The following is a 15,950-nucleotide window of genomic DNA, read 5'->3' on the forward strand; positions in this document are numbered from 1 at the left end:
AGCAGATTCTGGAGTCACTTTGGAAATGAGGCAGGGGACATTTGGATGGGAGGTGGTGATGCAGTTCAGGATTTGGAAATTTTGGCCCAATAGAGGGGTCTGGAGTCTTGCTGCTCAAAGTGTGAGTAATGGTTTCACCTGGGAGCTCATTAGAACTGTAGACTCTCAGATCCCCATCTTTGAGAAGGTGCCTAGGAGATGCAGACACTCAGGAAACACTGAGAACCTTCACTGCTCCAGGGACCACTGAGGGCACTTTTCTTGATGGGAATTCCTCACTGCTGTGTGACTTGCCCATGTCCTCTTTCTCCAGCATACCAGGCAGCTTTATCCCTGGGCCAGGACCCGTCCAATGACTGCAATGACAGCCAGCGGGAGGTTCGCATCGTGGCCCAGCGGCGGGGGCAGAATGAACCTGTGCTGGGGGTGGATTACCGGCAACGCAAGATCACCATCCAGAATCGTGAGTTCGGAGGCAGCTGGGGCCTTGGGGTGGAGAGCTGTGTAGACACCAGGCCCAGCGGGCTGAGTCATTGTGGGGATTTCCCTTTTCTTCTGTTGCTTGATGGTCTACTTGGTCACTTTCATTTTTTGAGGAAAGTGCCAAATGCACAGAATGTGCCACCCTCTCTGAAGTCAGTACCCTGGAGGCTGGGCTCAGACAAGAGGACGGTCTACAGCTTTGGCTAAAGGTCTGGGACTGGGTGTTTTCCTTCACCTTCCTGAGATTCATAGATGACGTGTGGCTCAGGCTCCCTTGATTCCTTCCAGAAAGTGCTCTCCAGGCCTGCTCAAACCCCAGATGCCTGAGTTCCCCTCTGGCTACCCTTGTTTCCCAAATCTATGGAGTGGGGGTTTTTAAGTAGATGGCCACTTATGGACCCTTGCCCTCCACTGGTAGAGGAAAGAGCACTGGGTGTAGAATCAAAAGACGGCGTGGTGATTCCATGCTTCCACCCCCTTGCTTAGTGACATATTCTTTTCTCTGGCCTCTGTTATCACATCTGAAAGATGGGTATAATGGTCTTTGTTTGTCTCCCCACACTGAAGTAAACATCAAATATGACATCTGAGAGCTATGTGTGAAGCATATGCATTCTTTGCCGGAGTACAAGGAGTAGACTCAGGTGTCAGACTCACGTGTAGGTCCCTGTTCTGCACTCACAGGGGTTGTGAACTTGGGCAAGTCCCTTTCATTTTTTAAGCCTCAATTTCTGTAAGGTGGGACTTGCCATAGTACTTGTCTCATGGAGAGTTGTCAGGATTAAGTGAGATGATATGTATAAAGCACGTAGCAAACCACATGTGTGTGGTGAACTTTCATTATGACCATTCAGCACACCTGTGAATGAAGGGCCAGCACCCCACATTCCTGAGGGGGGGGTGGATTCCATGTCCAATGGATTATTGGCACAGAATTCAGAGCCTATTTCAATGAGCTTTATGTATAGTGTTAAAGAAATATTGACTGGTTAAAAGTGGGGGGAAAAAGTGGGAGAATACACCTAGCAGGCTACTCAGGGTACCCACAGCAACAATCTGAAGAAATCAGTGAATATTCTATGACTGTTTAGAGGTAGATCAACCTAGTTTAAAAATTGTTTCCAACTTTGTATATAGTACTTTGGCTGCAATATGTAAGTCTGATCTGTTTATATTCAACCTCTGACCTTCCCAAGTCAGCCCTTGAGCATTCAGCGTTAGGGAACATCTGTCCTTTTCCAGTTTTTAGGTGCATCAGAGGTTCAGGGTGACTACTTTTTCCAGAGCTGAGAAACTTAACTCTGATCTGACCCCAAAGTTTAAAGTGTCCTTTACAGTTTTTGAAGGACGAACATCCCCATAGGTGATAGTCTCTGATTTTCTGTCATTTTCTTCTTTCTAAATGAATAACACTGTCCACTACCCCAACTCCCAACCACCTTTGGGTCAAATTCTGCCTCCTATTCCCATGGGAAAGTGGTATTTCCCCTTGGCTTTAATTTCTATCTCCAGGATTGTTGTGACTTCTTGGAGCCCTTGTTTTCTGAAATTTTTATGCCTGTGTTTGCATCATTTGAGAAGACCCTGTCAAACCAGTTCTTGGATCATTTGAAATATTAACATATCTGAATGTCCTCATTATTCTGACATCCCTGAAATAATCTTTGTCTCTAGTAAAATTGGGGGAGATTTATAATACACATTAACCTTGGAGGGTGTATTTCCTCCAAAGCACTTTCACCATTTTTCCAAGTCTGGGGTAAGCTTGTTTCTGGGAAAGACAGCAGGTTGGAAAATCATGAGTAGGAAAAAAACCATAAGGATTGACGTAGCAAGAGAAGGAAAGAGAAGTCAAAGTTAGCTCCAGTGGTGCATGACCTTGCATGTTTGTTTCATTTCCTCAATAAATATTTCTTGACAAACAGATAAAAAAGAATTGCAACTATGACTGCCAAGTAATTAAGAGCAAATCTATAACTAAGGTCTTTAAGAATTTGAAGGTGTCCCCTGGTACTTTGTGTGGCTAAAGTAGCTTGGATATGGGGGCTACCCTGATGTCTCCGACTGGACGTTAAGCTCTTTCAGGACAGACACACCACAGGTCTTGTTTGAGCTTCCATACAGTCTGACATAGTGCTGGACCCACAGAAGGTCTTTAGAGAACATTTGCCTTTAATGTGAACATAACCTTCATCTATCTTAATGGGGTAGACACTTGGTGCTCACAAAAACTCATTCTTTTCTTGAGTAACACTTACTCTGAAAATATTGGCATTTTATCCTTACCTATTTCTCAAGTTCATCTCAACTGTGCCATCAAGATTCAGAAGTGTATGTTCACAGCTGGTGAGGAACCCAAGCTGTGGATTTTCCTACCCAGTTTGGAGAAGACATTAGAGCTTGGTGGTTGAGGGCACCAGCTTTGAGGCAAGACTGAAGTTTGAACCTACCTCTGTTACCTCTCTCTGTTCCAGTTTCCTCTAGTCTTAGTTTCCTCATCTGATATGCAGCTAATAATCCTACCCCTTGTATCAGGATTAAATTTGATTGCATAAGCAAAAGCCCAAAATATTAGTGACTTAAACAATAAAAAGTTAATTTCTTCCTTGGTGGCTCAGTGGTAAAGAACCTGCCTGCCAATGCAGGCGACGCCAGAGAGTTGGGTTTGGTCTCTGGGTTAGGAAGATCCCCTGGAAGAGGAAATGGAAACCCAATATTCTTGCCTGGAAAATTCCATGGACAGAGGAGCCTGATGGGCTACACAGTCTGTGGGGTCACAGAGAGTCAGACATGACTGAGCAACTGAGCAGGCACACATACAGGTATAAATTTGGGGCCAGACAGACCAGAACTAGTGTGGTGGCTCTGCTCCATTAATTCCTCAGGATCCCAAGCTCCTTCCCGTTCACTAAGAATGTCATCTCTTTCCTTATGGTCCAAGATGGCAGCCATCACATTTGCTTTCCAGGTAACAGAGTGGAGGAAGAAATGAAGAAAAGAGCAAAGATGTTCCCAGGCTGTTTCCAAGAAGGTTCCTGAGAGCCATCATGTGACACTTCTGTTTCTATTCTGTCCACCAGAACCGATTCACATGTCCATGTCCATCTGTAAGAGAGGATGACAATTAGTGACTTTATTCTGGATAGCTAAGGATTGATACATGAGCAAAAATTCTATGACCATGAGAGAAAGGGAGAATAGACATTGGGAGGTAGCTAGTAACCTCTACCTCACCCATTTAGAGAGTTGTGGAAGGAAGGAAGTGGGGTGATGTATCCTAACTCCTTTCAGGGTACCTGGTAGAGCTCACTAAGTGGTCAGTTTTACCACCTTTATGCTGTTTGGAGACAGAAGAGAATCTCGAAGGAATAGAGGCCTTTCTCTATGAGAGGCCCTTTTAGGTTGTGGAAGTATAATGCTGGGGACCTGAAGCTGCTAGAAGTCAGAAACCCATGCCCTCTCCTTTAATTGCTGGCACTTTCCCCTCCCTCACTGCAGGAGCAGATCTGGTGATTAATGAAGTGATGTGGTGGGACCATGGAGTGTATTACTGCACCATTGAGGCCCCAGGGGACACGTCAGGAGACCCAGATAAGGAAGTGAAGCTCATCGTCCTGCGTAAGTGCTCTTGGAGATTTCTATTTGGCCACCCCCACTGGGACACTTTTACATAAAGGAGAAAAAAAAAAAAAAAAACAGAAACAAGCAAACCTAGGTTTATTGTGGTTGTTAGCCAGCCTCTGAAGTTACCTTACCAAAGCTAAATTTTTAATTCTGCGTGTATATTGCTCAACCTTACCCTATAGGTCAAGAGCTGTGTAGATCAGACCTTTAGCATGCTACAAGCTAAAGCATGCCCCTGCAGATTTAGTTCGACCCTTGCTTGGCTTGCCCCCTGCAGACTGGCTGACCGTGATCTTCATCGTCCTGGGAGCCCTCCTCCTGCTCCTGCTGATTGGAGTGTGCTGGTGCCAGTGTTGCCCCCAGTACTGCTGCTGCTACCTCCGCTGCCCCTGCTGCCCCGACCGCTGCTGCTGCCCCCAGGAAGGTGAGAGGGGACAGACGAGCAGTGGGACAGTCAGGGAGGGAAGCCGAGTGCCCCAGACATATCAGTTTCACATGACCACATCAAAACCTTGCATTCTCCCAGGTTCTTCTCCATGCTCTTCTCATCACAGGCTCAGAGGTCTTTGGGCTCAGTTCAGAAAATTATGCTTAAGGAAGCCATAGAGCCAGGCAGGAAGACTTATGCTTGTTCACCTTCTAGACTGCCTAAGGCCCCCTTCAGATGGGTCTGCCCACTGGTGTCCTTTCCTCAGCAGCCCTGATAGGCCTGTGCTCCAGTATTTGCCCCCACCTCTGACCTTGCTTGGACATAAGGTGGCTGGAGGGAGTGGTTTGCATGGAACAGTGAGAGAGAAGGCTACTTCCTAGAGATTACTTGAAAACAACAGATCAGAAGAGAGAGAGGTGTTGGAGCAGGGCTCCTCAAACTTAAGAATCTCCTGGAGGGCTTGTTAAAACTTGGTTGCCGGCTCTGTCTTTGGAGTTTCTGATTTAATCGGTCTTGGGTGGGCCTGAGGAATTTTATTTCTCAGAAGTTCACACTGCTGGTCTGGGGGCCACACTTTGAGAGTCTCTGTTTTAGACAAAGGAAAGAGAAGGCAGAAGATCTTGCTCTAACAGTGATCTTTCTTTGGGCTTGAATTTGGCCTTTTATTAATAAAACAGAATTGTGACATGCCCTAAAACATTTGGTGAAGACAAAAGAAGAAAGTTTATTCCACAAAGATCTTTTCTTACTGAATGGATGGAGCAGAATCAGCAGCTTTAAAGGAAGGATTTTTTTGTGTTTTAAAGTAGCATTTCCTTTTCCTGGTGGTATAAGTAAAGTATTACCTCGTAGAAAATCTGAGAAATCCAGGAAAATGAAAAAAACTGATCTGAGCACCCAGATATAACCACTGTTATCAGTTTGGTCCATTTGAAGGATATTAAAAGAAACCCAGAAATTGGCTTTTAAGATAGAAACAAAACCTAATCTATAATGTCAAGAAGGTCAATGGTCTGAGTCTGGTTTCAGGGCTGTGTTCTGAGGTTGCTGTCTTACAGGAAAAGAGAACTAACTTTTATTGGATGTCTGTTGTGTGGGGCCTTTGCATATATTTCCCTTTTGAATCCTCACAACCCTAGAAGGCAGGTATCATTGTTACTTAACAATGAGGAGACTGAAGGTCAGAGGAGTTGCACAAAGTAAGTAGCAGAAACAATGCAATGTTGCATTTGTTCTCATCTGACTTACAGTACGTGAATTTCCCACAACAGAGACTGCCGCAGCCTCTGTCTGTGTAGATAGCTATGGGATTGGCTGAGATGCCAATAGGTTCCTTCAAGAGATAAGAAATGGCAGAGAACTCGCTACTGGGCCATGGAGCTCCTTGCCTTTCTATCCCTCCTCTGGGAAGGAGGTCATGTAGGAGTCACTGCTCTCAGTGCTGTAATATGCAGACTGAGATGAGAGAAACTCTCCCAGGATACTTCCTCGGAATCCCTAAGTCTGTGGGGCACTCAAAACAGGCAGGGGCTAGGGACACAGTCAGCACCAGCGATAAATGTGTCCACTGTCCGTAAGCTGATTAACAGGTTCTGGGAGAAAGTGGTTTCTCCCAAGTGGTTAGATTTCATTTAGAAGAGCTGGTGAGATAAGGAAATGTGGGCCACAAAGAAAGATCCTTGAACTTGAGCAGATGAGGTCACTTTCAAAGTGAGTCACCTGGGGAGTCTGTCCTGAGAAATTTGGTGACAAGAAGAGATTACATGGAGGGGGCAGGACTTGTCAAGTTAAGCTCTTGGATGGGGAAGAGGGTGGATGTGATTGTCGACTTTTTTTTTTTTTTTTAATAAGGTAAGCCTAAGCAAAGCTATGGTTTTTCCTGTGATCATGTATAGATGTGTGAGTTGGATTATGAAGAAAGCTGAGTGCTGAAGAATTGATGCTTTTGAACTGTGGTGTTGGAGAAGACTCTTGAGAGTCCCTTGGACTGCTAGGAGATCCAACCAGTCCATCCTAAAGGAAGGCAGTCCTGGGTGTTCTTTGGAAGGAATGATGCTAAAGCTGAAACTCTAATACTTTGGCCACCTCATGCGAAGAGTTGACTCATTGGAAAAGACCCTGATGCTAGGAGGGATTGGGGGCAGGAGGAGAAGGGGACGACAGAGGATGAGATGGCTGGATGGCATCACGGACTTGATGGACGTGAGTCTGAGTGAACTCTGGGAGTTGGTGATGGACAGGGAGGCCTGGTGTGCTGCGATTCATAGAGTCGCAGAGAGTTGGACACTACTGAGTGACTAAACTGAAGCATACTTGTAGATGGAGAACCAAGGCCAGTAGAAAGAAAGGAAGCATTGTGAAGTGAGGCAGTGACTGAGGAGGGATGGAATCAGTGGGAGTGACATCAGGCTTACCTTTCACTGACATCAGGACTACCTTTCACTGTAAGAGAGGGAAAGAGAAGGAAGCCTGCCCTCTGGAGAGAGAGAGGAAGTTGTTAACGCAAGGAATATGATTAAAGTGTAAGGGAAGAAGCTGGGGGAGTGAGTTGACACCAGCCTGTCTCGATTTCAGCAGATCAAAATTCTAGACACAAAAGGCAGCTTCGAGAACAATGTCAGTGATTCTTGAGCTTCTGTGACCACAGCCCACCCCCACAACTTGCTCCCACTTTCCAGTGAGAAGACCAGGGAGGAGTAAAACAAAAATGACACCAAAGTTTAGTAACCCCACTTCAGCTGAGGGAAGTGGGGCCTAGACAGAGATTTCCACAGTTACATACAGCTTGTTAGTGGTAAGCCTTGGACTAGTCCTAGTTCTCTTGATTCCATGTCCAGGACTGGTTTCTCTTCCTTAACAAAGACATGTCATCAGCTGAAAGTTCATACTGAGGGGAAGGCATCAGAAGTGGGGAATGTTTAAACTGATACTCTGGAGGAGGGAAGCAGGGTTGCTGAATCAGTCAAGGAGATCTACACATATTGGAAAAAGGGCAATTTGAGGTTGGTTGCCTGACAGTGGAGCCATCATGGGCCCAGGAAGCATGGACTTGTTGTTCCTGAAAGCTGAAATAGCAAGGGTTCAAGGGGTGTGAGATTCTAGGACGCTTCTGAGGATGTCCCTGAAAGGACTGCCCGTCAAATCAGTATACTATGTATACTGCCAGTATATATAAACAAAGAAAAAGGACTGTATGACCTATGGGTCAGGGAGGGCGAAGAACACTCTGTAAGAGTGGAGAGGGGGTGGTAAGGAATGGAAAGAAGTTGGAGGTCCTCAGGGTGATTCAGGCACCATGGGTGATTCACACAGAAGATTCTGGCTGCGGGTCTCTGGTGGAAGGGAGGTGTTGAGCGTTATTTCTGTCACAAACGGTGATCTTAGAGCACATGCCCCGGGTTTTCCTCAGAAATGAAAATGATTATGCTTTTGATGATTTGGTCTCCAAATGTGTACTTTTTGTCTTCTATGGGATCTAAGGTGAAAGTAGTGACTTATGCTAACCATTTGTTGTAACAACATGAGCCACGACCCACTGAATATTTGCCAGTATTAGGCATTTCATAGGTATTACCTCATTTAACTGCAACAACTTTATGAAATAGGTATTATTATCCCTGGGGCTTCCCTGGTGGCTCAGATAGTAAAGAATCTGCCTGCAGTGCAAGTGACCTGAGTTCGATCACTGGGTCAGGAAGATCCCCTGGAGGAGGAAATGGCAACCCACTCCAGTATTCTTGCCTGGAGATGTCCATAGACAGAGTTGCCTGTCGGGCTACAGTCCATGGGGTCACAAATCAGTCAGACATGACTGAGTGGCTAACACTTTCACTTCACTACTTATTATCCCCAGCTCAGAAATGAGGATGTTGAGCTAACATACTGTGGAGACTCAATCGAAATTACACAGCTAATACATGCTGGGATTCCAGTTGAAGTCCCTGTGACTATTAAAGCCTGCGTTTATGGAAACCTATCCTTGAGGACCATAATTCTCAGAATGTTGTTAAGAGTTGTGGAGAACCCACAATAGTCAACTCCAACTCCTGTCTTAAAGTCAAGGAACTTGTTGAAAACATGGATTTTCTCACATTGTATTTGACTGAAGTCCAGTCTGGGAGTGGGATCCAGGAGTCTGTATATTTAACTATCTCATTAAAGGTGACCAAGACAGATTTTACATCACTGAGATTCAGAGATAAATTATTAGGAGTCATTTAAGGCTTTGTTAATGTCTCCATGTTTCTTATTTTATTGCTTGATTCACCATTAGGTGAGCAACAGAAAGCCTGATAGTCTAGACTTCCCCATTGAGCTATTTTTTTTAGGGACAGGAGGGCAAGGTAGAAGCTCAGAGACTATATTTTTTCACTCCAGTGCATTAGGGAAGGGAGGGATCCTAGAATGAGGTGGCGGCAGTTAAGAAGGAAGCAGGTGGGTTAATCTTGGGAATGTGTGAAAATTTGACAGGAAGCCTGATGGAAGATCCAGTAAAGTCTCTAGGAAGTCATCTCTGCAAAGGGTCCCATTAATTAAGAAGTAATTTGGAGAGCAAGAAGAGAAGCCCAACTCTCCTTTTCCCTCCTATTGAATTTGAGGAGCTGAAAAAGGAAGTGGCCCAAAGAGGGAACAGTACCATCGGGAGGAGATCAATATTCAGTTAAGAGGGGTAGGGGGCAGTGAAGGTTGTTCCCAATGGGATCAGATGTCCTGAGGCCCTGGAAGCAAGATTAGTCTGGAGTGAGTTTTGAAAGGTGTGGTGCTGAGGAGAGAAAAATGTGAGAAGGTACTGCTGGGAAAGGTTTTTTTTTTTTTTTGCTTTATCACATAAAGGAGTCTGGGGACTCTGCAGTTTGGCAGAAAGAGTAGAGGCTTGACAGACACAGGATCACACACTGGCTCTACTGGTCGGTCACCAGCTGTGGGACATTGGGCTGGGAAGGTAACCTCTCTAACTTTCTCATCTGATGCTCACATTTAAGAGATTTCTCTGAGGATTAGTTAACTCATGTGAAGTGACTGGCTCATATTAAGGAGGGCATTGTATGTGCTGAAGGTGGCATGTTATACGGAACTGGGGGAGGCACGTGTTAGCAAGAGGAAGAGGAAAGTGCTGAGTAGGTGAACTTGTCTTCAGGCATGAAGGTGTGGCAGGTGGGTGAGCTGCTCTAAGCTTGTATCTGACTTCCTCCAGCCTGGGCTGTGACTCACCATCAGGGCCAGAGCTCCACAAAAGTCTGGGGGCTTGGCTACAACCACTTCTTGTTGTGTTGGAAGTTGGTTTTATACTGGAGCCATTGGATAGCCTTCCAGATGACCCTTATCTGCTGGCCTCAGCAAATCCCCCACCCTATGCTGGGTCCAGAATGCCTGTCTTTTGCCTCCTCGTACTATGGTAAGAGGAAGCTCTGCCAGAGCTCTGTAGCTTTAGGGGCATTCAGAAGGTTGGAGAACCCAGGAAGAGGTGAGAGTACCATGGTGGGGGCCTGAAGCGGGCACTTCCTGCACTTAAGCACACAAGTGGATAGACCTGGGACTGTTCTACATGCATGTATACACAGGAACCTTGGGAGACATGTGCACTCAGTCACAAAATAGAATCACATGAGCAAAACAACTAAATGCATTTGTTTTTAATTTCTATGTGCTGTGGGTTGTGTGCTTCAGATCAGCTGCAGAGGGGACTGGAGAAACATTTCTATGGACTCTTGGGCTGCTTTTTTTAATACTATTTTCTTTGCCCTGAAAGGAAATGGTATTTCCCTTCTCTCTTCTCTGCCTCTACCCCACCCATTAGAGATTCCCCTTACTTAGGGAAAACCCCAACATTTAATAAAGTGAGGAGAAGCATAGAAAGGATCTACTTCAGGTTTTTGCATTCTCTGCCTTCTTCCCCGTGGTTTTCTCCCACCCAGGGCTGGCATTACCAGCTGGAAACATTCATCAGTCCCTTTTCCTTTACCAGTAATTCTGCCCATTGACCTCAGCATCTGTGTCCTTTTCTTCCACTCTGAGCAGGTGATCCTCCCAAGAAGCCCCTGACTCATCACCTGCTGAAGCCCTTTGCATATGTGCCTTCTATATTTGGCCTATAGCCTGAGATTTCACTGCCTGCTAAGATCTACATTTCTACCTATACATCTTGGGTGACCTTGGAAATTGGCAGGATGATGAAATGATTCCAAGACTAGGAAGTCAAGTTTCAGGAGGATATTTCCTAGGGTGCAGGTACTGCAGTCTTTCCAGGGAATTTATTCCCAGAGTTCTGACAGAGGAACAGTGGATTCACTACTTCCCTGAACTCTTCTACCCATATAAGAGAGGACACAGTAAACTTCAAGGAGAGAAAGTGGCCTCTTGGCAAGGCTGCTGGGTGGAGAGAAGTGAAGTGGGACGTGTGGGCCTTGCCCTGGCTCAGGGTCTGCGTTTCTCCCTTTTCCCCTGCAGCCCTGGCCCGCCACCGCTACATGAAGCAGGCTCAGGCCCTAGGCTCTCAGATGATGGAAAAACCCCTGTACTGGGGGGCGGACAGGAGCTCCCAGTTTTCATCTTATCCAATGAACCCACTGCTGCAGCGAGGTAAAGCCTGCCAGAGATTTGGGGTGGGAGAGGGTAAAGGGCAAGGATAGGAGCATGGGCTGCATTGGGGCCTTAATGACCAAACGGTGGGCATCTTTGTGATGGAGGACGGGAAGGTGTAGATTCATGCTAAATAAGGCGGCACTTGGGGGCCCTGATTCTGAGGAGTGTTTTGGACGAGCAGTTCTGCATGTTCTTATTCTTGTTTTTACTCAGATTTGTCCCTGCAATCCAGCCTCCCCGAGGTGCCAGTGACCCAGGCAATCGCTCACCCTCCCATCCCCAATGGTGTCCTAGAGTATTTGGAGAAGGAGCTGCGGAACCTCAACCCAGCCCAGCCTCTGCCACCTGACCTCCAGGCCATATCTGGCCACCCCTGCAGCATCCTGTCCTCCCTGGGCTCTGAGGTTGTGGAACGCAGAGTCATCCACCTGCCTCCCCTGGTCAGAGACCTGCCAGCTTCGCGGAGGACCAGCAGCTCCTCCCGCCAGCAGTGGCTCCCCGCACAGCCATCTCCCCCCAGACCCTGGGATCTGAGGGAGGGGAGAAGGCAGCACCGCTACTCTGATTTCCACCAGGAGCTCCGGGATCCTGAGGCTCAGTGCTGGGAGTTGGAGCAAAGGGAACTGGACCGACTGCGGCGTGGGAGGCACCGCGGCTCCAGGCATCGCTGGTCACCCAGGCCCTGGTCGGACAGGGACAGCCTCAGCGACGGCGACGGCCCCTCATCCAGTGAGGCCCGCTGGCGGCCCCACCGCCCCCCTCTCCGGAGCCGCTACCCAGAGAGAGATCCCCGCAGGCCCAGCCCTAAGGAAAGCGCTCAGGGGCACCAGAGGCGCAGGCCCCGCAGCTACTCCCCTCCCCTGCCCTCTGGCCTCAGTTCCCGGAGCTCCGAGGAGGAGAAGGAGAGGCAGCCCCAGAGTTGGGAGACCCGCCACCATCGTCGCTCGTGCTCCCCAAACTGGCCTGAGGAGAAGCCACCCAGCTACCACTCGCTGGATGTCAGCTCAGGCAAGAATGGCAAGAAAAAAGGGAGTGTGAAGAGGCGCTTGGTGAGCCTGGGGCTTCCTGCTGAGGGTCGGGAGTGGGCAGTAAGGACTCTTCATCCAGGCTGACACAGGCCACCTCATATGCCTCCATGGAGGGCCCCTGGTCCCTGTTTTGCACTGCTCGCCCTCTGGGCTCCATGAGACACCTCTTGTAGAGTTGGAAGGAACTGTGAGCGCTCAGGGCAAGCTTGATGCTTCAGAAGGGGCTTCTCGCCCCCAGCCTGGCTCCACCCCTCATCACAGTTCCCTGAGGCCAGTTGGGCAGGGTCCCCCCATTTCATCACAGAGAGGAAACCAGGCTCAAAATAATTAAGTACCTTGTGAATAGTGGAGCTAGGACTCCAAGGTAGGCCTTCAGGCTCTTTACTACTTGTCATAGCTGCCTTGCTTTACTTTGCAACAATATCCATTCCCCAAATCAGAACAGTGAGCCTGACAGGGTGCAAGGGCCTGTTGTATTTGAGGATGCAGCCTTTTGAGACCCCTCTGGAAAGTATCATTACAATGATTTAGAAACAGACCCAAAACAAAACAAAAAAACCTGATATCCCAATTATAGGTCAAAACTTGAGGATTCTGTGAACAGGCAAGGTGCCAATGTCAGAGCCTGAAAGGGGCACAAAGGGAAATAGGCTTTTTAATGCCTCTGAATATAGACCCTTTTCCACTGTAAGGTGTGACTTTAAAAAGTCATTTTATAATTAATATACATCAGTGATAGTATTCCTTCTATGTTGTCTCTTTGCAAGTTATGCTGGTTGTTGCTCAAAAATATTCATGAATTGCCTTCAGAACCAACTTACAAGCTACCCACAAAAATCTATTTCTTTATTCATTCAAAATCCTTTTTCTGTTTTGTTTCTGCTGAGATAAAAGGATATGAAGCGGTTGTGAGGGAGGTTCTCAGAGTAGAGGGATATTAGAGGAACAAGAATTTTAATCTCTCATGCACTTTGATACAACTCTCATTTGGAAATGCAGGTTCTGCTGTGCCTTGTTTTAAAATCAGTCATCTGCGTAGTGTGTGCAAAGAAACAGGCACCTTGTGTGCGCCTCAGTGCTGGTCTCTCTAGGGAAGAACCTTGGTGAAAGAGTGATTTGTGAGGAAGATAGTGAAGGCCCACAGGCATTTCTGAAATAATCAATGGCAATTATATTCTCACAGATGTCCCATGAGAGAGGCAAAGAGTAATAATGAAACTTATGAAACTAAGTGGCACTGAGCTATGGACATTTATGCAGTGTTTCATTTAATCCTTTCAACACCCTGTTCATTTACAGTGGATACAACTCTTCCATGTTACCAGTAAGAAAATTATATCCTGAAAGAAAATACAAAATCAGAGTCAAGACAATCACTGTTACTTTGGTCATATGGTTACTAGATGGTCTCTTATCTTCACTGTAACAGAGAAAAAATTAAAAGCCACCTTCAAACCCAAATCCTATTTTCTTCTAAGTTAAAGAAGAAATTTAAATTTTCCTTTATTTTCTTCTAAATTATATAGTTTCTTGTAAGTGAAAGAAGGGTGAAGTGAGGTATCAGTTATGTTCTGGATATTGGGATAAGCCATTTCTAAGTCTTATTTCACTTAATCCTTGCAACCGCCCTGTGAGGCTTAGTGAGGTTAAGTAACATACTCAAGGTCACACAGCCAAGAGGGAGTGAAACCAAAATTTGAACAAAGCCCTTTAACTCTCAAGCCTGTGCTCTTTTCAATTCATGCTCATTCAATTAGAAGAAAATCTGTGGGGCAGTGTTTTCTTGTGACTTTTATTTCTCCCTTATTTTCTGAAAGTATTATAGCTTCCTTTATAGTACACCTTCCTTTATAGTACACCTTTCATCAGGGTGTACACAGAATCATTCTGTCATAAGCAAACCAAATTTTCAATTGTAAAGTTGCTTGTGAGAGGAAAAGTCCACTCAAGATAATTCTAAAGGCCTTCATTGTTTTGGATTTCGCTGAGCTTATCTCCAAAAGAGTTTTCACTTCAATTTATCACATTCAACTGTCCACTCATATCCTGAATGACCAGAGGCCCAGGACCAAAGCTTGATTTAGAAGGGTGATTGGTTTGGAGGGCACCGTGTTTTGTTTGTAACTTGAATTTTGAATGCTTTTGTTGTTGTTGTTATTTAGTAAGTTGTATCCAACTCTTTTGTGACTCCATGGACTATAGCCCACCAGGCTCTTTTATCCATGGGATTTCCCAGGCAAGAATACTGGAATGGGTTGCCATTTCCTTCTCCAGGGGATCTTCCTCAACCAGGGATTGAATCTGTGTCCCCTACATTAGCAGGTGGGTTCTTTACTTCTGAGCTACCAGGGAAAGCCCCTTGAATGCCTTTAATGGGGCCAAAATTTCATTCTTTGCTTCTCTCCTTGATGGGGCTGGAGCTTTCAAAACACCTTCTAACGTTTAAAGTCTTTGGAGCCTGCAAGCTAATTTTAGAAGTTATAATATATTTGGGCCACTAGATGGTGATCTTTAATTATATATAACTTAAAGTTTCTCTACTCAGGTTGATAAAATGTATCACTATTTTCTTAAGATTTTTTTAAAAAGATTTATTTATGGCCATGCTGGCTCTCGGTTCTTGTGCCGGGCTTTCTCCAGTTGCAGTGAGCAGGTGCTGCTCTCTATTGTGGTGCATGGGCTTCCCGTGGCTTCTCTTGTTGTGCAGCACTGGCTCTAGGGTACACGGGCTCAGTAGTTGCAGCACGTGGGTGGGCTCTAGAACACAGCCTCAGTAATAGTGGCTTATTTGCCCTGTGGCATGTGGGATCGTCCCAGACCAGGGGTTGAACCCACATCCCCTGCATTGGCAGGTGGCTTCTCAACCACTGGACCACCGGGAAAGCCCTCAGGCTTTCAGCAGGTGCACTTTACCATAGCTTTTTACAAAATACTTATTAAGAATATTAAATATTCAGATGCTCTAGTGGCTGATTTTCCTGATGCCTGATCCCCAGGCTGGGGAGCCTGACATGGGGCTCAGAACACTCACTCCTGTGGAAGAACTTCTGCAATATAACTATTCTCCAGTTTGTGGGTCACTCACCCAGGGGGATACGGGATTTGATTATATTGCAGGTCTGCCCCTCCTACCTGTCTCACTGTAGTTCTTTATGTGTTTGGTTCCAGGAGGTATTTTCATATAGGTTCCAGTTTGTTTTTTGTTTTTTTCCTTATCAATGGTTATTCTGGAAATAGTTGTAATTTTGGTGTGCTGATGAGAGGAGGTGAACTCAGGGCCTTTCTACTTTGCCAGTTTGGCCACTCTCTTCCATCCCACATCATTTTGATTAGAAACCATGTCCCCTAAAACTTTCTTGATAAAATGGAAACATAAAAAATTTTTGAAGCAACATGATGTAGTACATACGTGTACATTTTGAACACTATGTTTTGAGACAGATACCTTGCCATTCCAACAAGAAAGGTCACATTCATTGATGACAGCTGTAGATATTCAAAACTAGAATAAAAATAATCTCCAGTACATAGAGAAATATGAGAAATGAAAACCATGCTCTTTGAAGCCCTCGTAGCACAAGATGAAAAAACCAAAAGATCAAGTGGAATAACTTCTGAAGAAGAGTCACTGAGTTTGGTCAGCAAGAGGTAATTAGTGATCTGAAAAAATAACTTCAGAGAAATACCATGGTATGAAACTGTTGAGAACAAATGGTTCAGGAGAATATAATTAGAGAAGAGAAAACTGGGCCATGTCTTCATGAACGAATGATAGAGAAAGGTGCTGATGAATGAACAGGGTA

At 45.8% G+C, this 15,950-nt stretch overlaps 1 protein-coding gene across 1 annotated transcript in view; it reads left to right on the forward strand.

Moving 5' to 3' along the window:
* ILDR1 (immunoglobulin like domain containing receptor 1) overlaps positions 1 to 15,950 on the forward strand; it is a 34,235-nt gene that overhangs the window by 15,575 nt on the left and 2,710 nt on the right. Inside the window, exons 3-7 of the mRNA XM_040250823.1 lie at positions 314 to 463; positions 3,982 to 4,101; positions 4,385 to 4,531; positions 10,985 to 11,116; positions 11,333 to 12,168. Coding sequence (XP_040106757.1) covers positions 314 to 463; positions 3,982 to 4,101; positions 4,385 to 4,531; positions 10,985 to 11,116; positions 11,333 to 12,168 — 1,385 coding nt within the window. The remainder of the gene's footprint in view (positions 1 to 313; positions 464 to 3,981; positions 4,102 to 4,384; positions 4,532 to 10,984; positions 11,117 to 11,332; positions 12,169 to 15,950) is intronic.

The sequence above is a fragment of the Oryx dammah genome, unplaced genomic scaffold (genome assembly GCF_014754425.2).
Source record: "Oryx dammah isolate SB20612 unplaced genomic scaffold, SCBI_Odam_1.1 HiC_scaffold_2, whole genome shotgun sequence".
Classification (NCBI taxonomy): domain Eukaryota; kingdom Metazoa; phylum Chordata; class Mammalia; order Artiodactyla; family Bovidae; genus Oryx; species Oryx dammah.